At 36.6% G+C, this 27,580-nt stretch overlaps 1 protein-coding gene across 2 annotated transcripts in view; it reads right to left on the reverse strand.

Annotated features, from left to right (window-relative positions):
- Nalcn (sodium leak channel, non-selective) overlaps positions 1–27,580 on the reverse strand; it is a 276,470-nt gene that overhangs the window by 125,336 nt on the left and 123,554 nt on the right. For both annotated transcript variants that reach the window (XM_028771252.1, XM_028771259.1), the window contains 2 exons: positions 22,424–22,591; positions 16,735–16,926 (listed from right to left, as the gene is read on the reverse strand). In XM_028771252.1, the coding sequence (XP_028627085.1) occupies positions 16,735–16,926; positions 22,424–22,591 (360 nt within the window). The remainder of the gene's footprint in view (positions 1–16,734; positions 16,927–22,423; positions 22,592–27,580) is intronic.

Below are 27,580 nucleotides of genomic sequence, written 5' to 3' on the forward strand. Positions count from 1 at the left end.
CCCCCCCCCCCGTTATGCCTGTATATGTAAATATGCAGGTCCATGTATGCAGAAACAAAAGGAGGGCATTGGGTGTCTTACAATTATTTGCCTTGTCCCCTTGAGGCAAGACCTCTCATTGAATCTGAAGTTTGCTACTATTTTAGCAAGGCTAGTGGCCCACAGGCTTCATTTGATTTTCTTATCTCTGAAAGGCAGCACTGAGTCACAGGTGCATATGGCTATGTCCAGCATTTAAGTAAGTGCTGTGTCCTTATGCTTCTGCAATAAGAGCTCTTACTCACTGAGCCATCTCCTCAAGTTCCTATGTAATATTCTTTACTTATTGTAGGTGAATGTTCTTCCTTGTTTGTAGTAATCTTTCATTGGTGATGTCTCTTAGTGCTCTTCCTTCTGAATTTGATTTTTATGAGAGCGTCTTGCTATGCTTTCCAGACTAGCCACCTCCAACTCTTCATTCTCATGTGTCAACTTCTGAAGTGCTATAATAACAGGTGTGAACCCACTACAGTCATACTTGTACTGCTTTCAATATTTTTTTGAGGATTATATTTTATGAATGTAACTTATGTGCATGCGTGTGACCTACTCTCTATTTCTGCATGAAGTTCTTATTACTAGGCCTCACATACAGAATGTGTTCTTACACAGTAGCTGTTACTATCTAGAATGTGATTTATTGAGGAATATTTCATCTGGGTTGAGTTGCAGGGGCAAGGGTGTCTTATGGTGATCTTTTCAAGTAGTTTGGGTCCTGTTTTGTTTTCATCTAATTAATTATTCATTTTATTATTTTTAATTCTGTGTAAGAATATACACAGGTCCTTGCTTGTAGTAATCTCTCACTGGTGATGTCTCTTATATGTACAAATGTTTCCAGAAGCCTAAGATATTGAATCTTACTGAAGGTGGAGATTGTAAGCTGCTCAATGTGGGTGCCAAAAAATAAACTTGGGTTCTCTGAAAGAGCAGTATGTGTGTCCTCTTCAACACTGAGCCAACTCTCTAGCCAATGAATTTTGGTTTAATTTGCTCCTTAAAATTATGTTGAATTTGTTCAAGCTTATTTGTCTCAGTTATAATTCTTGTTAAATATGTTCAATACTGTGTAATCTGCTTTGGATGAGGAAAAATATAATGAACGTTTCTTTAATTTTAGTTGTAGAATTGGCAGTAGTTATCAGATGAACATGTTTGTTTAATAGTACAATACACAAAACGAGCTTCTCCTTTCTAAGATGACAAACTATATGCTTCATTTTTATAATTCCCTTGTTGATTTTCTTTTTTATTCTATTGAACTTGAAATGACTTAACTTGGTTAATTTGAAGAGATGAGGTATCTGATATTTGTCTAATTTGCTAACAAAATTCTTTTTATGGTATTTCATCTTAATAACACGTTTTGTTGCTAAATTTCTAGAGCTTTCTAACAAAGACTATCAAGAACATCTCTTTTAGAATAAGTAGGATTGGGGACTTTTCCAATTGTCCTTTTTCAATGATTATGAGTTATGGCATGTAGAAAACTAAAACAGTTAGAAGAACAACAACCACTATAACCAAACTGTAAAACCATAAAACAAAACAAAACAAAACAAAACAACAAACTTATCAAACAATAAAATGCCAGCAGTCATACCACAGATCTGGGTCTGAACTGGCCATGGTTTTGTTTGTGTGTGTATGCCCTACTATGCTGTTTTTTTTCTCCTTCTTTATGGTGGTAAATGAGACTATAGGATGTATCCTGTAAGCTTTTATTTTCCTAGAGATCTCCTACCCGCCCCACCCCCCACCCATAATGTTATCGGCCACAGAGATGATTAGCCATATAAACACATACAACGTAACCTATAATCTTTCCCAGAAACTGAGGTTTGACTTTTTTATTTAAGAATATGTTTTATTTTAAAATGGTATGTCAAATTATGACTAAACAAAAATTAAAGGAATTAAAATCTAGTTTCAAAAACTTAACATAGTCTCATCTAAATGTAAAAAGTATAGTGTGAGAATTTTGAGGAGTAAGTGAGTAAGGAAGGTATATGTTTTGTTTAAATCACTGGAAAGGATATGGAACATATCACTCCATGAGAGGAACGGTACAGCCGTTAGTTATGATGTGGTAAAACAGAAACCAATGTATACTTCTGGTAAATGAACTGAACAGTTCTGTGACTCAATATTACTATTCCTAGATATCAATTTACAAATCATCCATATCTATAACATATATAAATATATGTGCCAATATGTATGTTCAAAAAAAATTGGCAGCATCTGTCATAATGGCTAAAACCTAGAGACACTTTCAAAACCTATAAAACAACAGTTAAGAAAGTAATGAAACAGATAGAAGCAATAGAGACATTATCTGAAGGGTGTAGATGACTTAGCATTTTGAATCATTATTTTTGGGTAACTATATAAGAAGTGCACCAGAGGGAATGGGTGGATCTAAATATTAGTCATTAAAAGGCCCTCTTTTTGGATCTATATGTGAACTTGTTAACGATATTCTTTTTCAGATTCTGAAAAACAGTGATTTGGCAACTAGTCTTGTTTTTCTGGCATATATCAATTATCTATCATTATCTCTATCTCTATCATCTATCTATCTATCTATCATCTATCTATCATCTATCTATCATCTATCTATCATCTATCTATCTATCTACCATCTATCTATCATCTATCTATCATCTATCTACCATCTATCATCTATCTATCATCTATCTATCTATTTATCTATCATCTATTTTTGTATCATCTATCTTTAAATCTATCATGTATGTATGTATGTATGTATGTATACATGTATATATCTATTTACCAATATATCATCTATCTAATTATCTATATCTATCTATCATCTATTTGTCTGTATATCTATGCCTCTATCCATATATACATACACCTACCCATCTACTGGTCCACCGTCTGTCTGTCTGTCTGTCTGTCTGTCTATCATCATCGTCATCATCATCATCACCATTATCATTATCTATTTTCTATCATCTGTCTATCTCTCTCTCTCTCTATCTATCTATCTATCTATCTATCTATCAATCTATCTCTATCATCTATCTATCATTTATCTCTGTATTTTTTAAAAGGTGCAAAGGACTGATTAAGATAAACATTTTAAATCGTGTTGGAAACTATTTTAAAAATTTTAAACTTTGTACATAATAGAAAACTAAGTAGTCACTGTTCCGCCTTATTTACAGAGTGACCTTTGTGTGCTAGGTCATCTGACTACCACTTAGGATAGTGTGTAATGCTAGGGTAGTGTGTAATGCTAAAAATGCTCTCCATGTTGTTTAGGAGTGACATTACTTTCTACTATGTGGAGCACAGTGCTAGTCAGTGTGTAGCTATCTTTTCCCTCAACCCTTCTTAATTATGTTTTACTGCTTTGTTTTATTTCATGGGCAATCATAGACAAACATGAGAGACAGCAAAGAGCATAAATATAGGTTGTATTTTTCTGTATGATAGACTCAATAATATATTTAATAACAGATTCACCTTTGTATCATAGAAAATATGCTTAAAGAAAGGGAGAATGGCCTTGTTGGGCATAGGTGGGAGCGGAGATCCTCGGTCCCATGAAAGCTGGATGCTGAGTGTGGGGGAATTCGAAGGTGGGGAGGTGGGAGTGGGGGGCGGTAGGTGAGAGCACATCCTCATAAAAGCAGGAGGAGGGGGGATGGGATGGGGGTTCCTAGGCACGGGGAGGGGGAATGGGGTAAGGGGATAACATCTGAAATGTAAATAAAATATCCAATAAAAAAGAAAAATAAATAAATAAATAAATAATTGACAAATAAAAACTATCATGCAATGAAAAAAAAGAAGTCACTGGAAATTAGCAAGATATTAGTAATATTAATGACTCACATTTGTTTTTACAGTCAGTGAATAAGAAGACTGTTATCAGCTAAGGTGATTGTAAATAACATATGAAGGTAAATAACAGCTGCAGAGGAGCAAATGAAATTTACAAACTAAATTGAAAGGTAAAACATAGGGTATGCCTATGAATACGTTATCAAGGGAAGTAATAATTCCCACAATAGTCACCCAACTGACCATCAATGACAGTATACAACAGGCAGGGTGGCCAACTCCATGTAATTCGGGAAGCATTAAAGCCATTGCTAAAATTATGTTCACGGGGTATTATTTTATCACTGTGCAGTTAGTAATGAATCATCATATAAATAATCCAACAGGAGCCAAACAGCACCAACAAAACTGTCTTGATATATTGGAAAGGAAATAAAGTTATTTTTAAAAGATTTTAAGGGCAGGGGTGACAGTTGCCTTAGGAACATCATTTTATTACTTTAACTTTTGGATCAAATTGCTTTCTGTTGCAGAGTCACGTCTAGGAATGAGTAAAAATATGGCTTAGAGCTTCAAATGGGACTTACTTTATGAGCCTGTGGAGCATTTGACACAATAATGGCTTCACAGAAAGAATACTAAAAAAAAATGCTTCCAAAGATGCCTGTGATTCCCCAACTGGTCATGAATTTTTGTTCTTGGTCAATAAAAATGAATTTTATACAATGAGCACACACCCCTGAAAAACTGAGAAATAATATGACTGACAGTGTGATCTTCCTCAAAACAATTCTGCTGCTTTTTTCTGGGAAGGAAACCAAGGGACAATGAAAATCTTTGGTGGCTCCCTGCTTCACAGAGCATTCACTGTTCATGCTCATTCCAGTCTACCACTCAGCCCTCTCAGGTAGTCTTCCATGCTTTCAAGTTCCAAGTCTTTGATAAACTCATCAGCTTGTCCTTCCATAAAATGTCCTTGTCCAGTTCTATTTCAGGCCTACCCTAAAGCTTCACAAATACCCATGGAAATGTTATTTACCCCTGAAGCTTTGCAGACCTACTTTTCTTGGAAGCAATCTCCTCTTAATATTAAAATAAGATTACATCTGTAGGTACAGCAGCCAAGCAAGTAATGCAGTCCTAGAATTTTCAAATTCCCACCAGGACATCCTCTACATTACTTATAAATGAGTGTATTTATTATAAGATATTGAACCTTTTAGTCTAGTCATTTTCTTTAAGGAATGTGATTCTTCCATAATGTCTTGACTACGTTAAACAGAAGGAGCTAATAAATGTGTCCATGCCCATATGCCTCCCAACTTTATTACATAAAGAACAATATTAAAATTATGAAAGATTACAGACACATATTCTTCATTATCTAATGATTATGTAAAATATTTTATAGAAAGAACTTTTGGTGATTTTGAATCTAGAGGGTGGAAACATGAGAAATTGAAGCTCAAGGATGAGACAGCAATATAGAAAATGTGAGCCCAAGTATGGGGACATTCAGATTGTGCCCATAAGAATTCATCTTTCTTCCAGTAAAAAAGTTAATGGAATGTCTCTTTTGCCCTCTAAAATTTACAAGTGAACCTTTGCCAAGAGCCAACTTGGAGAAGCTAAAAACTAGCAGGTGATCTTCCTGAGATGGTCCCACCTGGACTGTAAAGCTGTGATGGACTTGCTCCTTTAGGCAAAACCAAGGAGATTATATTTGAAGAAAGATTCCTGATATTAATATGCTAATCACTAGGTATTAGCTCACCCCTTTGAACAGATTTCTCCAGAACAACAAAGATGTACTATCTTTTATTGATGTTATAGAGACAGATGATTTCTTAGTTCTTAATGATGATTATGGAAGAATTCCTAAAATTGTATTAGTAATTATTAAGCTATTTTATAATAAGACTGCTATTAAAGCCTCTTTGATAATCAAAATTGCAATGAGAACTCTGTCAGTCTTCAAGTGCCACAAGTCAATTGCTTCTGAATAGAAAACAGGCATTTACAACTTAGAGCACATTCCAAGAGATTGTAAAACAGTTAACCAAAGGTCATAAAAAGGGAAGTAATGATTTATTGTAGGTGCAAGGACAGAAGATAAGAAATTGACTGGGTTATGTGTGCAAAACTTCAATAATAACTTAGTCACAAAAATCATGGCTTTTTACTTTCAATGAACTTGTTGAGCTTGTGACAGATAATGTTTAGCCAGATAGTTACTCTTAATGGATATGCATCTAAATATCTCCATTGTAAAATTCTTACTCAATTTATGATTTGAATTTATGAACTTGTGGTGAACTCTTTACCATGTGATCATGTATTCTTTTTTTTTTTTTTTTTTTAATTTTTTTATTGGATGTTTTATTTACATTTCATATGTTGTCCCCTTACCCCATCCCCCACCCACCCAGGAACCCCCAATCCCCTCACACCTCCTCCTTCTTCTTTGTGGATGTAACCTCTATCTACCCCCCCACTCCCACCTCCCCACCCTCAAAACTCCCACCCCCTGGGGCGTCCAGCCTTCATGAGGTCAAGGATCTCATCTTCCACCTGTGCCCAGCAGGGCCCTCCACTCTTATATATTCAGCTAAGGCCCTGGATCCCTCCATAAGTGCTCCCAGGCTGGTGGTTTAGACCCTGGGAGCTGTGGTTGGTTGGTATTGTTGCTCTCCTCATGGGGCCACAAATCCTTTCAGCTCCTTCAGTCTTCACTCTAACTCCTCCATTGAGAACCCCATAATCACTTCAATGGCTAGTTGTGAGCATCTGCCTCTGAATATGTCAGACTCTTGAAGACCTCTGAGGAGACATCCATATCAGGCTCTTATCAGCATGCACTTCCTGACTTCCACATCAGCATCTACCTTTGGTGACTGCACATGGGATGGATACTCAGGTGGAAAGGTCTTCAGACGGCCCCTCCTTCAGTTTTTGTCCCTCGCTTTGTCTCCATATTTGCTCCCTTGAGTATTTTGTTGCTCCTTCTAAGAAGGACCGAATCACCCCCACTTGGTCTTCCTTCTTTATGGACTTCATGTGGCCTGTGAGTTGCATCTTGGGCATTTTAAGGTTCTGGGCTAATATCCAATAATCAGTGAGTGAATACCATGTGTGTTCTTTTGTGATTGGCTTACCTCACTCAGTATGATAATTTCTAGTTCCATCCATTTACCTAGGAACCTCTCAAATTCATTGTTTTTAATAGCTGAGTAATACTCCATTGTGTAAATATACCACATTTTTTTAATCCATTCCTCAGTTGAAGGACATCTGGGTTCTTTCCAGCTCCTGGCTATTATAAATAAGGCTGCTATGAACATAGTTGAGCATATGTCCTTATTATATGTTCGAGCACCTTCTGGGTATATGCCTAGGAGTGGTATAGCTGGATCCTCGGGTAATGCTATGTCCAATTTTCTGAGGAACCGCCAGACTGATTTCCAAAGTGGTTGCACCATCTTGCAGTCCCACCAACAATGGAGGAGTGTTCCTCTTTCTCCACACCCTCGCCAGCATCTACTATCACCTGAGTTTTTAATCTTAGCCATTCTGACTGGTGTGAGATGGAATCTCAGGGTTGTTTTGATTTGCATTTCCCTGACGACTAAGGATGCCGAGCATTTCTTTAGGTGCTTCTCGGCCATTCGAGTTTCTTCTGTTGAAAATTCTTTGTTAAGCTCTATACCCCATTTTTTAATAGGGTAATTTGGTTGCCTGGAGTCTAATTTCTTGAGTTCTTTGTATATATTGGATATTAGCCCTCTATCAGATGAAGGATTGGTAAAGATCTTTTCCCAATTTGTTGGTTGTCGTTTTGTCCTATTGACAGTGTCCTTTGCCTTACAGAAACTTTGCAATTTTATGAAGTCCCATTTGTCAATTCTCGATCTTAGAGCATATGCCATTGGAGTTCTGTTCAGGAACTTTTCCCCTGTGCCCAAGTATTCGAGGCTTTTCCCCACCTTCTCTTCTATTAGTTTCAGTGTATCTGGTTTTATGTGGAGGTCCTTTATCCACTTAGATTTGAGCTTTGTACAAGGGGATAAGAATGGATCAATTTTCATTCTTCTACATGTTGTCCTCCAGTTGAACCAGCGCCAAAAAACCTAGGATAGCGAAAACTATTCTCAACAATAAAAGAACTTCGGGAGGAATCACCATCCCTGACCTCAAGCTGTACTACAGAGCAATAGTGATAAAAACTACCTGGTATTGGTACAGAGACAGGCAGGAAGATCAATGGAATAGAATTGAAGACCCAGAAATGAACCCACACTCCTATGGTCACTTGATCTTTGACAAAGGAGCTAAAACTGTCCAGTGGAAAAAGGACAGCATTTTCAACAAGTGATCATGTATTCTTAAAGATGAGTAAGTGCTGTAGACAAAGAGAACTCAGAGAACTTTTTAGAAAGCAAGAGAAGAATCTTTTAGAGGGAACTTTTTGAAGAACTTTAAGAGAGAACGTCTTAGATATAGAACTTAGAGTAAAGATTAAAATTATGACGTTTTAGAAGTTATCAGCAAGCATTCAGTTTAGGCAGGGAGCTAGAAGATCTGAGACCATCAGTCTTTAAGGCTATACCTATGTTTACTGTGTCCCACTTAAACCTATTCCAGGCCAGGCAGCCTCCCAGCAAAACTTTGTATCTGATCATGAGTAGAGAAAAGAAAGTTAAAAAAAAATTCCCATGACTCAGTTGTTAACACCACCACCCATCCATCAAAGAAGAGGAAGTAGGAAGGGGGATAGAGGCTGACTAAAAGAGTTAAAAGGGAGAACCATCGATGTGTAGACATAATCTAAGTACATTGTAATCCATGTATTAACCTACCAAAGCCACATTTTTAAAAATCAAAAGCAAATTTTAGCTAGTATGTTACAAATGTTTGTTTAAAAGCTTAGTTTCATTCTAAAGAAAATAATGGAAACTCTAGGGACACAAAACTAAGAAGTTCTGGTTGAGGTCCTGTCCCCAGTGATTCATGATGTCTGTAAACCTTTGGTTTGAGTGTTATGACAGGCTCAAGGAACAAGCCACAGACCTTTGAGCGATGAAATACTTGAGTGAAGCTGAATGCTTTGCTGTCTTTCTGTAGACTGACTGGACAAAGAATTCAATGGGAAAAGAATAAGACAGCCTATGTGTCTCCTAGGACAAGCACAGTCTATGTGCCTAACTGGCCAAGGACAGTCCTTGTGCCTCAGTGGGCAAGGACAGCCTGTGTGCTTCACTGAACAAGGATAATCTGTGTGCCTCTCAGACCAAGGACAGCCTGTGTGCTTCACGGGGCCAAGACAGTTTGTTTGCCTCACTGGGCAATGAAGGACAGCTTGTGTGTCTCACTGTCACTGCAACATGGGCGAAACAGTGTTGGCACTGCAGCAAACTCAGTGTTGCACTGAGGAAAGACAAAATGAAGAGATTGATATTCACAATAAGATAGAACAACAATAGATGTGACTTGCTCAGGTCAAATCTTGTACTGTGAGTTGTGAAGTTCAGAATTTGCTCAACTGCTGCTGACAGATTCTCCACTGTATCTACTTTAGTGCTCAAGTTATTCATCTACCAGAGTTGAAGATACATTTATTCTAAGAAGCAGCCATTCTATTCCTAGGTAAAAATTTATGTTGTGTGTGCAAAAATTGATGTGCCAGGATGCTTAGAACATCACTGCTTGGATTAACAAAGTTTAGAAACAAACATCTAACACCTGATGCATTAATTTCTGGTATTAGAATCTATTTCTTTGAGAGGAGAATGATCAAAGAGAGACACCTAAGGACATTATATCTACCTCAATTTGTGCATATTAAGCTCTGTACAGCTACAAATGTAGTTTGATTTAACACTTTTTGTAGTTCTGAGAACTGAACCCAGGGTCTAATATTTAGCTATATTACTCAACCTCTATTAGGTTTTGTGATTTTCTTTTCCCCTTCAGTACTGCAAGCATTCTACACAGAGGTCTATCATCAGTTTTCTTTTAACTTTTGTTTCAAGACAAGATCTCATTAAGTTGCCTAGGTTGGCCTTAAACTCACCCTCTAGCTGAGTCTGGCCTTGAATTTATCCTCCACCCTCTACCCACTGTGACTCAGCTCCTAAGTAGCTAGTATTATAAGGTTGAACCAAAGGTCATGAGCATTTTATATATATATATGCATATATATGCATTTCTGAGATCTTTCATAACAAAACTGAAAGCACAATAAAAGACAAAAGAGTGAATTAAACTTAATAAAGATATCAGCAGTATTAATTGAACTAATATTGCTGGAGGTAAAATTACAAATTTTAACAATTTTGTAATAATTTTAATGTAATAAATTGTACTTATTCCAAATATACTGATAGTTTCTAACTTGATGGCAAACAGAGTAAAAAGAAGAACACAGTGTTTCTTCAAAACTTTCAGTAATTCTTCCAAGATAAGTAAGAGGGTGATTAGTCACTTCAATGATTGAGAGGAAACATGGACATTAATTTGTCATTTAGACTTTTATAGCATTTATTGTTTTTACAGTATAATACTTCTTTTGGACATGGTTTTATAGCTAAGAATTAAATAGAGGAAGTAATTAGCATTTAGGGTTTTCAAATTAAGAAAGTCTGTATCAAACAACTAATATTAAAAACTAATGTTTTCTGCTTTGGAGTGTGGTATATTACTTATGAATAAAAACAATCTACACTTATATCACTGAAGAAGAAATGAGGCCTGTTGTAGTGTTAATGGGGAGTTAGAAGGAAGGTTAAATCCATATAGTGAATGTTAGGCATATCCATTTTCCTAACATATGGACAGTTGCTTTACGTAGCAAGTATAGGGAAAATCAGAGCAAAGCTGCAGTGAAACAATGCTTATCAACCTTTTTCAAAAAACTATAGGGGACATGATTCATTTCTTACATGTCAATCACATGGTTTCATTTCCCTGTAGGAAATTCAGCTTCTTTGAATCTTTGATTCTTTAAAGTTCACTGCCATGGACTCTTCCTGCCTCTTTCTGCATGTTGAGTGTTCTCTCCTACTCAAAAACCTTCCATAATTTATTTCCTACATTCTTCCATGGCCCAATACTTTTTCCTAGTAGCCATCTTCCATGATGGCCAGGACTTACAATATGAACAGTTACAATTCTTACTTTACCTTGGAGTACAACATATGACCTTTCTTTTTTCCTGTGTTTATATGTATATGCATATACATACATATATGTGTGATGCTATATAAGTATGTGCTGGTATATATCCACATATGCAGCTGCACCTACACATGTGTGTGTAGTACAGAGGTCAGCATTGTGTTTCTTTCTCAATCACTTTCTGTCCTAGTTTTTGAGATGGTCTTTCACTGAACCTGGAGCTCACTGTCCCAGACAGACTGTCTGGCACAAAACATGTATCCTAATATTTGTATGAAAAGCACTTTACTCACCAAGCCATCTATCCACTCTTCCTTGTGTGATTTTTCTTAAACCATTTTTTTAAACTATTGTATGCTTTCATTAATACTATGAAAAACTCAATCTATCCTGAGCACCTAACCACTGGATAAGAAGAAAGAAGAGGGCTTCAGTGTATAAGCAGGGCTGCCCCTGACATCTCCTCCCTTCTCTAAGTATAGAAGGGCTGTGGGAATTCTAATCTTGTGAAGGTGGGGATAGAGGCCTGTCCTCCAGTAATTGAAGGGGACTTTGTAATGGCTCCGGTCCCCCTGTTGTTGTCCAGTGAGGCATGAGGGCCATACCCATCCCGATGTCTTTTTTCTGGAGAGGGAATACTTTTGACATCAACCCTTATGCAGTCAGACTTGTCCCTCAGGAAACCCAGAGAGATATTTTTAACATTTATTTATATTCCCTTGCAGTGCTTAGCCTCGCAGACTAAGCAAGAATTCAGATCGACAGTCAGATGGGGTTCTGGGTTGCCTCTCTCTGTTTGGTCTAGGGGCAGAAGTCCCCTCTTTTAGGTTGGGTGGAGATGTGTTTTGGGAACACTCTGGATAGAGTAACAACCTCATCTTGAGTCTCATGGTCCTCCATAGCTAACTTATGATAATGTAAAAAAATAGGTTTTATAATAAAATAGGTTTTGCTACCAAATTGTTTATCTGTTGTTTCACAAAGTTAGTCAGCCTATTTAAGGCCCAGAGACCAATAGAAATAAGAAAAATAATCCAATTAATGGCCCCAATAGGCCTGTCATACATGTATACTAACACCAAGTCTAGAGTCTCTGTGGAAAAACATTGAAACAGAGGGTTATTAGCTACTATAAACAGGCAGTTTTTGTGGAAATTTACCAGCCTGAGTAGTCATAGACCTTGTAAATAGGTAGCCTTGGTGGATAATACCAATTTAGATAAGGACAAGTGAATCATAGACAGAGTCATAGTGACCTGTCCCCTGAACCTTCACCCAGCCGATACCATGTTCTGAAAGATATCTGTACTCCCCCTGAACACACACCCACACTCCGGTGTCATCCCCTTCCCCACGTCCTGCCTTTTTGTATTTATAACTCCTGTGTGAATAAGAAAAATTATGATTTGATTAACATATATATATATATATATATATATATATATATATATATATATATGAAAGAAGAGGGGAGGAAACTGGAAATATGGCTCAACAAGTAAGGCACTTGCCATTCAAAACAAGGACCTGGGTTTGATTTCTAGAGCTTGTAAGCAAAACCAAAGTGACAAGGAAGCGAGCTCAGGATGTGAAGCACTTGGTGTGCATTAGGGTTCCTAGCCCTCACATTTACACAAAGTGCCGTCACATTTCTCTAACCACAGAGCTGGGAGGAGAGCAAAGAACTATATCACAGGGGTCTACTGGCCAGCAAATGTAGCCAAAACTTCAAATTCCAGGTTTAGTGAGAGACCATGTCTTAACAAATAAGGTGTAGAGTATTATAGGAAGTCACCCTGCATAAACTGGCATCCAAATGTGTACAGATAGGAATCTATGCCCTCATGCATGTGTCCAAATACCTGCATATACACATACACATACATTTTAACATACACTTGCCTACTTTTCCCAAATAAAATGTATTGCTGGATGTGCTTGCCATTTCAGCCCTTGAGATTTGGAGGTGGAGAGAGTGGCTACCTGAGGCTGACTGACCAGGCAAATTTAATGAGTTCACAGTCTGTCAGAGACCCTGACCCAGAACACAAGATGGAGAGTCTCTGAGGAATGACACCCAAACTTGTCATCTGGTCACCACATGGCTGCTTACACATGTGCACTGCACCTATATGAACACACACCTACATGTACATGGAGAGAAAGAGAGAGAGCAGAGACTGAGAGACACAGAGAGATAGGGACAGAAAGACAGATAGAGAAATGGGGGTGGGGAAAGCTATGTGCTTTTAATCATCTTTCTTGATGCTTCTTCATCATCCAGTAGCTACCACTGGCCCATTCTTTGATTGTGATGGTCATGACTACCTCCTATATCTGTAGTACTTTGAGTGTTTCTTGTAAATTTTAGTTATGTTTTCAGGGATTTAACTTCAGATCATGCTCATGTGCAGGGATACACCCCATCCTCCTTTTGGTGTTACAGTTCAGGATGTCAGCATTGCTATCAGCTCAGTGACTGAGAAGGGGCAAAGAGGATGACCTGTTTTCTTTGGAATAGTAGAGGGACCAGGTAAAGTGGAATGGAGGAGTCACTAGCTATCTGAGCATGTCACCTACTTATGACTGGAAAATAGAGCTAAGCTGAAGGGATGAGTCAGAGAAGTGTTTAGAAAGCAGCCCAGCCTTTAGTACAGGTCACAAGGGCATCAGTCTAACACATCATGCAAGGTGTATTAGAACCTCTTACAACTGTTTTAGCCCAGGTGTGTGGTGTCTGTATTTTTCAATATTTATGATGCAAAAAGTAGCACACTTTTGCTTACATTCTGGTTATAAAAAAGCAAGCTAGAGGATAATTTACCCAGAACCACACAGCTAAAAATATTATGTACCAGGAGGTAAAATCAGAGCATGTGGCCAGAAGCACAGGTTTCTAAATGCAGTTACTGTTACATAGGTCCATAGCCCTACTCATGTTTCCTAAGTTCAAAAACTGCTGAAAATCCCCAAAGCTTGTTGTTGTTTTTAACTCATTTAGTGGCAAAATCTAATCTCACATGAGACTTACTTATTGTTTTTACTTGTTATTTGTCTAAAATTGCTACAGAAATATTAACGTATCCATTACAAGGTGCTCATTCAGATGGCTGTGCTGGTGGCATTTACCCCTCAACAGCTGGAATTTCTGTTCTCAAAAAAATGTCTCATTCAAAAAGCTTTGGGGTAAGGGATATAATCAGTGAGGAAAAATGAGAGGGAATATGAGACAAAAAGCAAGAAATTTAAATAAGGTAATCCTTAAGGGCAGAGCTGTCTTTGGTTCTACCTTGTTTCTCCTGTAGAATTCCTTGCACCTCTAATAATGGCTGACACAGTGGGTGTCAATAGTGTTCTGAATCAGATTAGAGGGGCAGATGTATATTCATTCAAGAGGAGCCGGTGAGGAACTACAGGAAGAGAAGACCTGCTTTCTGAAGCAGCTCTAATCCTTGCTTATGTCTCCTTATTGCAGGAGGAAGAGCTGACCCATCTGTGGGGAAAACTGTGTGTCATGCTTCAGAAAGCACCACAGACAAAGTCTTCTCCATGCTGATGTTGGTATATAACCTGGACATTGCAGTTCTCTGGAGAGAGCTGAAGTCAAGGACTCAGTTCTACTTCACTGGGAGGCCGTGCTCAAAGGTCACTGCTGTTCTTTTTGGCTCACGTGCCTATGCAAGAGGTTTCCTTGCCAGGGACCCCACTAGAGCATTCTTCTTTATTCTAGATCAGTGCATTTCCTTGCCTGAATTCTCTCTCTTTATGGCAACCCTCTCCTGCCTTATAAAAGATAGGACTTTTTTTGTTTCATGGCTACTCAGAAGTAAAGGACTCATCCACCATGACCTTGCAGACCCACCTGCTCTCAGCTCACTTTGTGCTTCAGGAACAAGAACTGTGGGGATGAGAGCTGCTTCAAACTTCCCCAGTGCTTCTGCCTGTACAGTGAGTGAATAGCTTGCCCATGAATTCTTTGGGTCCTTGTCCTTGTTGACAACCTTGTCCTCTAGATCTCAATACTTGTCTAAGGACAGCCTTTATGCTAATGTTCTGAATTTCTCTTTCTCTCTCACTAGGAATCCAAAGCCCTAGTCCTTCTTATAAGCACATATTTTAAACCCCAACCTCTTATAGTTATCTTCCTCTCAACACTGAGATGATGGTTGGGTTTTATCAACTTGATACAAATGTGGGCATATCTGAAAAGTAGTAATTATAATTGAAAAAAATGCCTTCATAAAATTGCTTATAGGCAAGTCTCTGGGGAATATTCTTGAATAATAATTGATGTGAGAGGGCTAAACTTACATATAGGAAGTGCCACGTCTGGACTGGTGGTCCTGGGTACTATAAGAAAACAAGCTAAGCAAGTCATGAGGGAAAAGTCAGTATAAAGCATCGCTCCATGGCTTTTGTTGCAGCTTCTACCTTGGCTTCCCTCAATGGACTGTGAATTGGAATGTAAAATTTTTTTCTTTTCAAGTTGCTTTTGGTCATGGCTTAACACAGTACTAGAAACCCAGACTACACAATTATTAGCTATTCTTTCTCTTTCCTCTGAAAACTTGCTCACCTTACATATTTTGCATGTTCTATACCAACAACCCTATACTGCATCTGGCTATATTCTCTCTCCCCAGGGCTCACCTCTTCCAATAAGCCTTTCTAGACTTTTCCTTCCTGGTCATGGGTCTTCCTCTGGGGTTCTAGAATGCCTTAAGCTGGTATAACTGTGTGTTTATTTGCTTTTCCCTCCCTTTAACTGAGAGGTTTTGAGAACCTAAAATTTAGTTCTGTGTATATACATGGTACATAACCTGATTCATTATAGGCATTCGATAAATGGATAGGAACAAGAAGTTTGCATCATAAGAGGATAAATTCCAACACTAATAGCTAAATTACAAATTTAGAACCAAAAATTATTTTAAAGCTATCACATTAATACCTTCATTAAATGTAAACCACTTTTAATGTTCACTGCTCTCAAATCTTAAAAGAATATATTTCATCCTGTTTTACTCCATGATTATTTTCCCACAAATATAGGTCTTACTCAAGTTATAATGAGAACACATACTGAATTTGTGTCAGTCACAACACGGTTATGTTTCTCAGTCTACATGGATCCTTGTAGTCAGACATCCTAAGTCCTACTTAAGGAGCCATTTGTTGTCATTATTTTCTTTATCCCTTGTGAATTTTAACAGAAATACAGAAATCTGAACATCTCCTACTCAAATTTGAAATCTATGAATTATATTATATAAACAATCCAAGGTTTGCTTTTAGGTTAGCAACCTAAATCCATAAAAGAACAACATAAAACAATGGACTATAAAATAAGCCTAAAATATATTACATCTTATATAAAATTAGATATTCTAGTTAAAAGTCCTGTATGTTGCAATCCATAGGCGTGAAGGAACACTGCTCACATTTTCTTTTACTAATGTTTTGTGGCATCCAAAAATACTGTTTCCAGAATTTTAAAATCGATGTGTACTCTCATGGTGCTGGAAACGTATTCAAGTACCTGTACCCAGTAAAATGGCTGTTCAAAATACAAAAATTTAATGATCTCTAGTTATCAAAGATATGCTAACACTTTTGAACCCCGGCTAAAATGGAATGTCTTTGATGTTAATTACCATTTCTAAAATAAGAACAATCGATTAAATGGGTTATACGCCAAGTTCTCACCCTCGGAAATGTGGTGAATCTGTCCAGTTCTTCGACGAAGCAGAACATCTGCAAACTAATGGCTGACATAACTATCAGGAGGCTGGCGGTGAACACTACCAAGCTTCCAAGTTTTTTCCCAGGACCAAATATCTTGTACACAAAGTCTTCCAATGCCGGAGAAATCTTAATAAGCCGGACTACCCGAAGAACCTAGTCATGGACAAAAAGACATAGATACTAAAACAGAATTTTATAAAAATCCATTATTAAAGTACCATTTTCCTGCCACCATGTAAAAAAGTTACACTTTTCCATTTCATCTAGGGACTAAAAATAGCAACACAAGGGCTGGAGAGATGGTTCAGCTATTAAGTGCACTGGCTGCTCTTCCAGAGGTCCTGAGTTCAAACCCCAGCAACCACATGGTGGATCACAACTGTCTGTACTGGGATCCAATGTCCTCTTCTGGTGTGTCTAAAGACAGTGACAGTGTACTTACATACATAAAATAAATAAATATATCTTTAAAAATATCAACACAGTAACTAAGACAACCCCATCATGTGGCCTACCATCCAGTGAGAAAACAAGAAGTCTCAAAACAATGAATGAGGACAAAAATTGACAACTGTTTCAACATACAATATGACATATCAAAATAGCATTAACTAGTAGATACTGCTAAAATGAAATATATTTTCTCAATCCTTAATGCCTAGGAAAATATTTAATTTTACATTAGTTCTGCTTAATGTCTCTTGAAATATGCCTTTCTAGGTAATCCACACTAACAAATGGGGAAAATCAAACTTATATTAAGGCCTAGTTCAGACTCATATTCCAACATCTATTATCTCCTTAATTTAAATAATAGATCTTCCTGGGTTTTGGCCAAGTGACTCCCCAGGGCAACAGACTCTACTTTTTGGCCTTTTCATCTGCACTCTGCATCTGAGTGTGCCCAATGGACTAAGTTCAGGCTTACCAGATATGAAAACAAGAGACTTGTGCAACTATAGGCATGGTAATTCAAATTTGCCCTAGATATATTTATTTTCCATTTATCTGGACTAAAAATGGAAAAAGATGGGATGGTCCCTATGAACCCCAAATGAAAACTTTGTAAAGACTAATGATAGTCAGATCCACCCTAACTGTCTCAGTCCTTTGAGGATATCATGGAACAGAAGCACCTACTTTCCCTGAGTGTTAACCAACTGCTAGAGAGAAAAAAGCTTCAGTCTTAGATAACCCTTGTGTTTTTAGAGCTTTTCTGTATTTGCTTAACTTGTCATCTCTACTTTATAGATCCTATACATTATACCATACATTTATTTGGAAGATATTTGTAAAACTCAAACCAAAGAAAGATAATTAGGCATATAATTTAAAATGTTAATTATATGCCATGCATATTGTGGAAATAATATTTTATGGTACTTTATTTTATTACAAAAGAGCATAAATCAATAAATCACATGCACATCTTAAAGTAATATAATATGATTAAGAGGTATAAATTGAGGGGTTGAAATATGGCTCCATAGTTAATCATACTGGCTGTCCTTGTAAGGAAGTAATTTCAGTTCCCAGAAATCCACATCAGGCGGCTTATAGCCACCTATAACTCCTGTTCTTGAGCATCTGACACACACTCTTCTGGTCTCGAAAGCATCTGTCATGCATGTACCATACATACATACACACAGGCAAAAGACTCAGTCCATAAAACAACAAAACACCCCCTTTTTAAAAAGTATGAATTGGCATGTAATAAAAAGCTGAGATAAGCATCATAGAAGGATGCAATTTTTCGTTAGGTGTAAGGTGTCATCATTTTTCAGGTACCTCTAAGAAATAAATAGAAATGTTGCAAACTAGTATATGACAAGCCATCAATCATAAGAGGCAGTCCAAATTTAGAAATACTAAATTAATAAACTGTGTTAGTGGCTTAAATGAAACATCATACATAAGCATCCATAGGAGACAGGGTGATCTGGAAAAGATGGATATCTTATTTGGAATATAGTAAAGAGCAGGAATACACTTTAAATATGAGATTTTAATGTTTCACAGGTGGAAAATAACTGTTAGATTTTGCCTTTCCAATGTCTCCGTCTTCTCATTCTCCTTGACTGTCCTTTCTGAAATCATTTTGCTATATTCTTTGACCATGAGGCATGAACAGCCACCCAATTTCCATGACTCAGTATGGCTAGAATCCACTAACCTGAGTTATTTTTAGAAGTTTTGCTGGATACCTTAATTAGAGATTTGGTTGTTTTTGCTTTTTTTTTTTTTTTTTAAAATCTCCAATAGGGATCACTGCAAGAAACATATAAGGTCCAAACTTCTGGGAAGCTATCCTTGTCAACCACACAGAACTCAAAAAGGTCAACAATCTGAAGGGCCCAAGTGAGGACACCTCAGTCCCACTGAGGAAGGAGAAGAAAGCAATCACAAGTGGGGAGGGAGGGAGGGACCTAGGAGGAAAAGTGGACAGGGGTTGGGGGGAAAGGAAAACCTGATCTGGTATTCGGTGAGGGAAAATGAATGGAAATAGGCATCCTAGGGAGGTAGGAGGATTGGGAAACCTTCTAGAATGCATCAGAGACCTGGGAAATGAGAGACTCTCAGAACTCAAAGAGAGGGGGGGTCTTAGATGAAATGCCTGACAGTAGGGAGAGGGAACTTAGAGAACCCACCTCCAGCAGGAAGACAGGGAATTGAGTGAGAGATGGGGTTGCCATCCCACAGTCAAAATGCTGACCATTAATTGTTCCTGTTTGAAAGAACTACAGGGATGGAAATAAAGAGTAGCCTGAGGAAAAGGTCTAGTGACAGGCCCAAAGTGGGATTCAGCTTAAGGAGATGTCCCAAGGCCTGACACTATAACTGAGGCTATGGAGCCCTCTCAAAAAGGGACCTATCATGACTGCCCTTTAAAAGACCCAACAAGCAGCTGAAAGAGTCAGATGCAGATATTTGTACCCAACCAATGAACAGAAGCTGCTGACCCCTGTGGTTGAATTAAGGGAAAGGCTGAAATAAGCTGAGGAGGAGGGTGACCCTGTAGGAGGACCAGCAGTCTCAATCTGGATCCCCAAGATCTCTCAAACACTGAGCTACCAAAAAGTCAGCATACACCAGCTGATATGAGGCCTCCAACACATATACAGCAGAGGACTGCTGGGACTGTGTTCAATCAGAGATGATGTACCTAACCCTTAATAGACTAAAGGCCCCAGGGAGTTTAGAGGTCAGGTGGGGGAGGGATAGGGGGTTGAAACAGCCTTGTGGAGACAGGGGGTGGGTTGGAGGTATGGGATGTGGAACAATCAGAGGGTGAATGGTGGGGGTGATAAAATCTGGAGTGTTAAAATATAAATACTAAAAAAAATTAATAAAAGTAAATATAACTAGGAAAAAAGAAAGAAATCAACACAAAAGCATAGAAATAGGTAGAGTCCCTGTGAAACTTCACAACCTTCAGCCTCTGAATTTTGCCTTTTATAAAGACTTAGCTACCTCCCTAGATTTGATTCAACAGGAAATACTGATGAACCTTATTGCTCTTACTGGAAGAATGATGCATAGCTTGCAGTATATCAAGTAAATTAATGCCACGTATGACTGAATAAGTCATGAAGATGCATACTTAAATCTTAATGCAACACTTGATAAAACTGGTGTGAGAAATGAAGCTGTTTGAATCAATATTATGCTTCGTGGTCTAGCTGACAGCTTTTCATCCTGTAATTCCTGCTACAATCCCACCCTGCCTTTGAACTTGTAAACATCCCCCCACCTCTAGAATGCTGGGATCACTTGCCTGGATTATAGTCTTCTTAACATGATCAATAGGTTTGCAATCAAGACCTTCATTGTTTTAACTATCAGGCATATCATATATTATTATTTCTCTTAATGTAGGCAAAAAGATGTTTAAGCACATGTTCCAATCCAGACAACAGTGTCCAAGAACAACTTTGACAAGCAATATTCTCTTATTATGACAAAAAATATCCTTGAACAAATAAGAGACGATTTATGCTGACTCACAGTTTTCAAGGATTTACTCCACTGTGGTGATTTAATCCTTAATGGTCTCTAGACTACGTGATGTTACCACCTATAGGGTTGAGTCTTTTTAGCTAGTCTTCTTCAGTAATATTTGCACAGACTTTCAGACATATCCAGAGATATGCCTTTAATATCCTAGATCTTAGTCTAATCATCTGACAATCAAGGTCAACTACTACATTTGGTATGCGTATTTATTTACAGATACTTTAAACCGTGTTGAAAATTCTTGTACAAACTACTTCAGTAGTAGTTTCTAAAGCTAATGACAGGACCCTGTAAGTGATGAGCTGTTTAAGACCAAAGATGCTATGAAGAAGAGCCAGAGCCATTAAATTACCTCGCAATCTTAACAGGTTCTGGTTCGTAAAAGCTAAGTTACAGTCCGGGTTTGTGGGCTATTTGTTTTTAATTTCTGTAGACTATGGTTTCATGCTTTTTGATGCAGTTCTATGCCATTATAAATTGGATTACGAGAGCTAGAGTTATCATTGTTCAAAATATGATGAATTTGTTATTACCTAACTAATATCATGAAGCTGGCATGTATTTTCTTTTATCTACGCCAATGGTTCTAATTCTGTGAGTCGTGACCTCCTTGACAAACCTTTATCTCCAAAAATATTTCCATTACAATTCATAACAGTAGCAAAATTAGAGGTATGAAATAGCAACAAAAATATTTTTATGGTTGGGGGTCACCACAACATGAGGAACTTTGTATTAAAGGTTTACATCATTAGGAAGGTTGAAAACCACTGATCTAAAGAATTAAAATCCCATTTCTCTAAGTTAGTATTTAAAATTCTTCTGCCACTTTATTCCTCAACTATTTAAAAATATCTTCTTGTAGAACATCAATGTATGTTCTGATATTCCCATTATAAATTATACAAATGCAAGTCAGAAATTTAAATGCATTTGAAACGGTTTTGATTAGACTGCTACATGTGAGCATTTTAATAATCATTTTATCATGAATATAACAGTACAAGCATATTATAGAACAAAATGATTACAATAATGTAACTAATAATTAACATTTATTTAGTAATTATAAGGCATTGCTATCTAAAATATCACATTTGAAAAATATATACAATTGTTATAAAAGCATAATTACAACTACAATCATTTAACTATCACAAAACAAAGAAACAAACATTCATAAGTAATAATGTAAGATGAATATAAATCTGTGAGGATAAATTTTACAACCCTTAATGCATCCATTGTAAACTATTGTTTAGTAAGAAAGTTTACAAGGAAGATATACACTTGAAATAAACTCATATGTCCTCCCCCTTAAGTTTGTGCCAAAATCTTATTTGGTTTAGAATTTGATATCTAAAAATAGATGCATGCTATATGTATGTATATAAGTATGTATATCTATAAACTGTTAATTGGGAGAAGTTTGGTGAAAGATCTGAATATATTACTCTGATTTTTCAGCAATTTAAAGACAATGACTACAATTTGTTAATGCAATGTTTCTGGTAATTGCATTGAATCTTCCTCAAAGTCATATCTCTAAATATGTGGGTTTTATGTTGCTGTTACAGTAAGTGATTTCCATTTGCCCCAGGAATATTCATTAGTTGTAATTGCAGTATATTACCTGGAAGTATGTGAACTGAGAATGATAAAGATCTGGGTACACATGGAGAGTTGTCCCAATAACAAGCAGCAGTTCAAACTTGTGAAGAGATGAGCTGATGTAGCCAGTAAATCCCAAGCACCATATCTTCAGAAGTGCTTCCAGGTCAAAAAGGACTGTAAAAGCCACCTAGAGGAACAAGGTGACACCAAGACTGACATTAAAGACTGCACACCCAGCAATTTTCTCATAAATTTATCAATAGTGAGTTTCAGCCACTGTAGTAAAGTAAAAGGCCACACAAAGACAAGAACGACATTTTATATTTTAATTTATTTTTATATCGGTGTACGAGAACATGTGTATGTGAGTGTGGTTGTCTGCAGAGGCCATAAGAGGGCATTAGATCTCCCCTGCAGCTGGAGTTGCAGGCAGCTGTGAGCTATGGACATGGATTCTGGGAACTGAACTCTCGTCTTCTGTAAGTGCTGCCAGAGTTTTAAACCATTGAGATATTGTCCCAGTTTACAAACATTTTACAAAACTTGTGTTGGAAACACACCAGTTAAAACACAAGAGATCAAAGTTGTTTTAGACCATCAGAAATATCATTTATTCATCTAACATTTAAAGTACATAACGAGCAGAGAAATAGAGACTCTATATGAAGTAAGAAATTTGTGTATATAAGTTTATCTACTACTATACTATTATGACTAAACCGCATACATCTATATATAATATTCATCTCATTTAAAAATATTTCACATAACTTCTAATAACTTGATATTTAAAATAACAATACTATAAATACATAATATTAAATACTAATACTAAATACTAAAATACTAAATATTAAAAATAGAAAAATATAGGTAGCAAGTAAAAACATTACTCTTTACCTACTCTGAGGATGATGCTTCTTATTTTATACAAAAAGGTTATAATTGGAATTAAAATAGGCAATACTATATTAACTTCTAACTAAAGGACATGAGACTGAGTGTTAGGATTAGTCATATTATATTTCTCATGTTTGCAAATTGCTAATATAGTAATATAATCAAAGTAATAGTTATTATATCAACTATTATATTCTATTACACATTATCATATTAATTATTGGTATAATATTAAAATATTAATCATAATATATCTCACACTGTAAAAATTAAATCTATTTTTTCTAAGCCATTATTGAATATTATGAAGAGTTTTCTCCCACTCATACTCAGAAAATGTAGAGAAATGGAATTACAGTCATACATTAAGAAATGGAATTCTAGAAGCAATGTAGATGGTAAGTTTAGATATGCAGAAGGATTTAGACTATATTTTAAGGTAAATTTGTTTGTAGATTCTGTTTGTAGTTTCTATTTTTGATGGACATTTCTACTCTGAACACTCAAGAAGGCAATTTGTTTTAATTTCTAATTGCATTCTAAATACTTATATGTATGCTCCTAGGTAAGTGTAGTTCTCATCTTTCATCAAAGATGCTTCAGAGACCATTACAGAACTCTATAACTAGTGAAAATGAAGAAAAATACTGAATGAAATGCTCAGCTCCAACTGGTACATCTACAATACAATGCTACACTGAAACTTCAGAGAACATTGAAGAAGAGGAAACAGGAATACTGTAAGAGCCAGAGGAACAGACTGTCTACAGAGAGGTAGGATCTACTGTTTACGACAGGAACACTGCACTCATGAAATTGTAACAATATTGTTGCCTAAATAAGATCAATAAGATCAGCATAATGACAACATGAGCTGACATACTAGTATGAGTAGAGGAATCTCACAGACCCGAATATATAAGGACAATAGGCAATTAATGGTTGAGAAGGAGAGAATCAGTCTTCTGCAACAAGTCCTCTGATAGTTATCCAGCATGAGCAATACCAAATAGACTCTACACACACACACACACACACACACACACACACACACACACACACACACAGAGAAAGAGAGAGAGAGAGAGAGAGAGAGAGAGAGAGAGAGAAGTACATACACTCACACATGCACACATATGTAAATATGTAACAATAATAATTAATTAACTTTGAGAAAAATTTAAGAACACAAGGAAATGTGAAAAGCCTCCTTAGTTCACATTTGTCAGAGGTTTCTGTTGCTATCCTGTGCTCTCATTTCAGTTTCTCCATACATATGGTGCATGCAGTTTAAGTGTCATTCTGAACATTGCTTTTCTTTTTGACAAGAATCCTACCACTACAGATTAAAGAAAAGGGGACCTCTGCATCATCTGCATACTTTCCCAGGTGTTTACCATTAATTCCTTTCAGTATTCTCCACTTTAATTAACTAACAACACTTGTAGGAATCATTAGGAAAATACAGTCAAACACTTTATTACTGCAAAAACAAGGTTCTCCTAATTATTCTGCTACACATCAGTAATTGATTAAGTTTTCACTTTCAAGACAGTAGGGCAAGATGGTTTCTCTCTCACCAACCTCCTGCTTTAAACTATATGGAGTGCATATAGGTGTATGCTACTTTGCATTGCTTACTGAGGGCTTTTATATATATAAGTATAAAAACATGCTTCCAGAATTAGCATTATGGGAGAGGGACCTAATCACAGAATTGTATTCTTTAAAGTTTGAAAAGTAAAGGGACACTTTCAAAGCCTCTAATAAAACATTTGCATGCAAGCAATGTAGAAAAGTTACTCTAGTCCTAACATTTTGATCTGCAACAGCACAATCAGATGTAATATATCTCATGCAGAAATGTCTGTATTGATCACTTAGAGTTAATTTCTTTTTAAAGTAATTATATTTTGCTGTTCATAACCTTGTCAGTGTTCTGTGATTTTGATTTCTTATCAGTTATGAGAGTTGCTTATATTAAAGTCATTAATCTTTGTCTGTTAAGTGTACTGAATATATTTATTCCTTAGTCAATAGTTTAGTTTACTTTGTTTTATAAAGTTTACCCTTTCACATACATCTGTTTTCAAATGTTTTTTTAAAGGATTAACTTTTGAACTGGTGTTATGGTTTAAGCCTGTAATCCCAGGACTGGAGAGGCAGAGGCACAAGGATCTTCAGAAGATGAGACCCTGTCTCAAAATAATAAATCAAGTATTTTTGAAAGCTAAGATCTAGTCACTACAGCCAGAAAATACTATTTTTGAATCTCCTTCTATATTCTTTAGTAAAACTTGTACATATATTTATGTGTATATATATTTGCCATATGCATAAAATATATATGTGTATATGTGTGTTTCCACCTAGTTATTTCCAGAAGAGAGAAAAACTACTGATTTTTCTAATTGGTTTTATATGTCTACATAACTAAATTAACTTAGATATTTTTAATAATATTTCTTGGTTTGCATTAGAAATGTGTATATACCATCTGTAAATGAAATATGTTTGTATTGCTTGGTAGTTTATACTAGTTCCTTGGCTGTTGAGATCTAGCTGTAAGGCAGTTACTGCACAGTGCAGTGGTAATAGCAGAGTTTTATTATCTATAGTGAAAACACCATCAGTATTTGTATGCAATGGTCCAAATGAAGCTTGATAATTAATGGCTGCAGATTTTCATTTTTCACTATTCATCAAAGCAATGATATATATCATGAAGGCTCCTAAAAGGCATTACTTATATACTCTTGGAATACATTTTAGAATCTAGATAATAAGAATCACCCGTGGATTTTATTGAATATACATTATTTCTATTTTTTTCATGTGTGCCTTGCCTGTAATTTCGGTTATTGAAACATTGTCAGGTCTGGTCAACATTACCAATTACACTATGGAATTTTATAGATTTAATATGATCTATAATTACTTAAATAAGAATGAGCAGACCATTGAAATTAGACAGACCTTACTGTAAAGACCACCTGGACCCTATCCATCTTGTAATATTAGAGAAGAACTTTCCAATATAGCTCTGATTATGTTTATCAGTTCACCTACCAGTTTGACTGTTTTAATTTTTTCCAAGAAATCTGTAACTTCCTCTAGATTTTTAAGACCTGTATTTTGTCAGATAGAATTGTTTCTTCCAAGGATCCAGACATTTCAAAAATCTGGTATCTTGTTAAATCAATTTCTTGATAGTTTTCAACCCAGGAAGCAATGTTAAGTTTGTATTCTGGCTTCATGTGAAGATAGTGCATTTTACATAAAGTTCAGTATACCTTCTAGGGGTCAAGGTGAAGATGGAGGAGTAGAATTCCTTTGTATTTGATGGGTGTACTTTTTTGCTGCTACTGAAGTGCAGACTTCTTTGTCAAGCTGATCATGATTTACTTGCAGTCAAATTAATTTGCTTAGTATTCATTTTTTTTTGGAAAAACTGTACCTTTATCAAAGACACTAAATCATAATGGAAATGATTTAACAAACTATTATGTGATTCATCTAAAGACCAATATTCTTGTCAAATTTGTTCTTGAATTTCTAATTCTGGATTATCTTGATATTAAATACTTCCCATTAAAATTAGTTTATCTATTTTATTCCTCCTTCTAAGTGAGATTCAAACATTCTCATTTGTGTGTATAAAAATAATCATAAGAGGGAGATGGAAGGAGGGAATTGGGTGGGAAAGGGGAAGGAGAGATGAATGGGGCTGCGGGTATGAGGAGTAACAGAAGGGATGGCCAGATGCTCACGAGAATGAATAACAATCTGCAACTGACAGGGGTGGGGAAGTAGGTAGTATCTCCAGGAAGATACAGAGACCTGGGATAAGGGAGGTTCCCAAGAATCAATGGGAATATCCTTAGCTGTCACTCACAGCATTGGGGATATGGAACCTGAAGTAGTCACCTGCTATAGCTAGGAAGAAACCCCAATGGAATGATATGGACAACAACCTACCCACAAAACTTTCAACCCCAAATTTATCCTGCCTATAGAAGATACAGGGACAAAGATGGAGTTGGGACTGAGGGAATGGCCAACCAATAACTGGCCCAATTTGAGTCCCATCCCATGGGCAAGCACGTACCCCTGACACTATTAATGATACTCTGTTATACTTGCAGACAGTAATTTAGCATGGCTGTTTTTTGAGAGGCTCTACACAGCAGCTGACTCAGTCAGATGCAGACACCGATAGCCAAACAGTAGACGGAGCTTGGGGACTCTTATGAAAGAATAGGAGAAAGGACTGCAG

This window comes from Grammomys surdaster, unplaced genomic scaffold (genome assembly GCF_004785775.1).
Source record: "Grammomys surdaster isolate TR1022 unplaced genomic scaffold, NIH_TR_1.0 65, whole genome shotgun sequence".
Taxonomy (NCBI): domain Eukaryota; kingdom Metazoa; phylum Chordata; class Mammalia; order Rodentia; family Muridae; genus Grammomys; species Grammomys surdaster.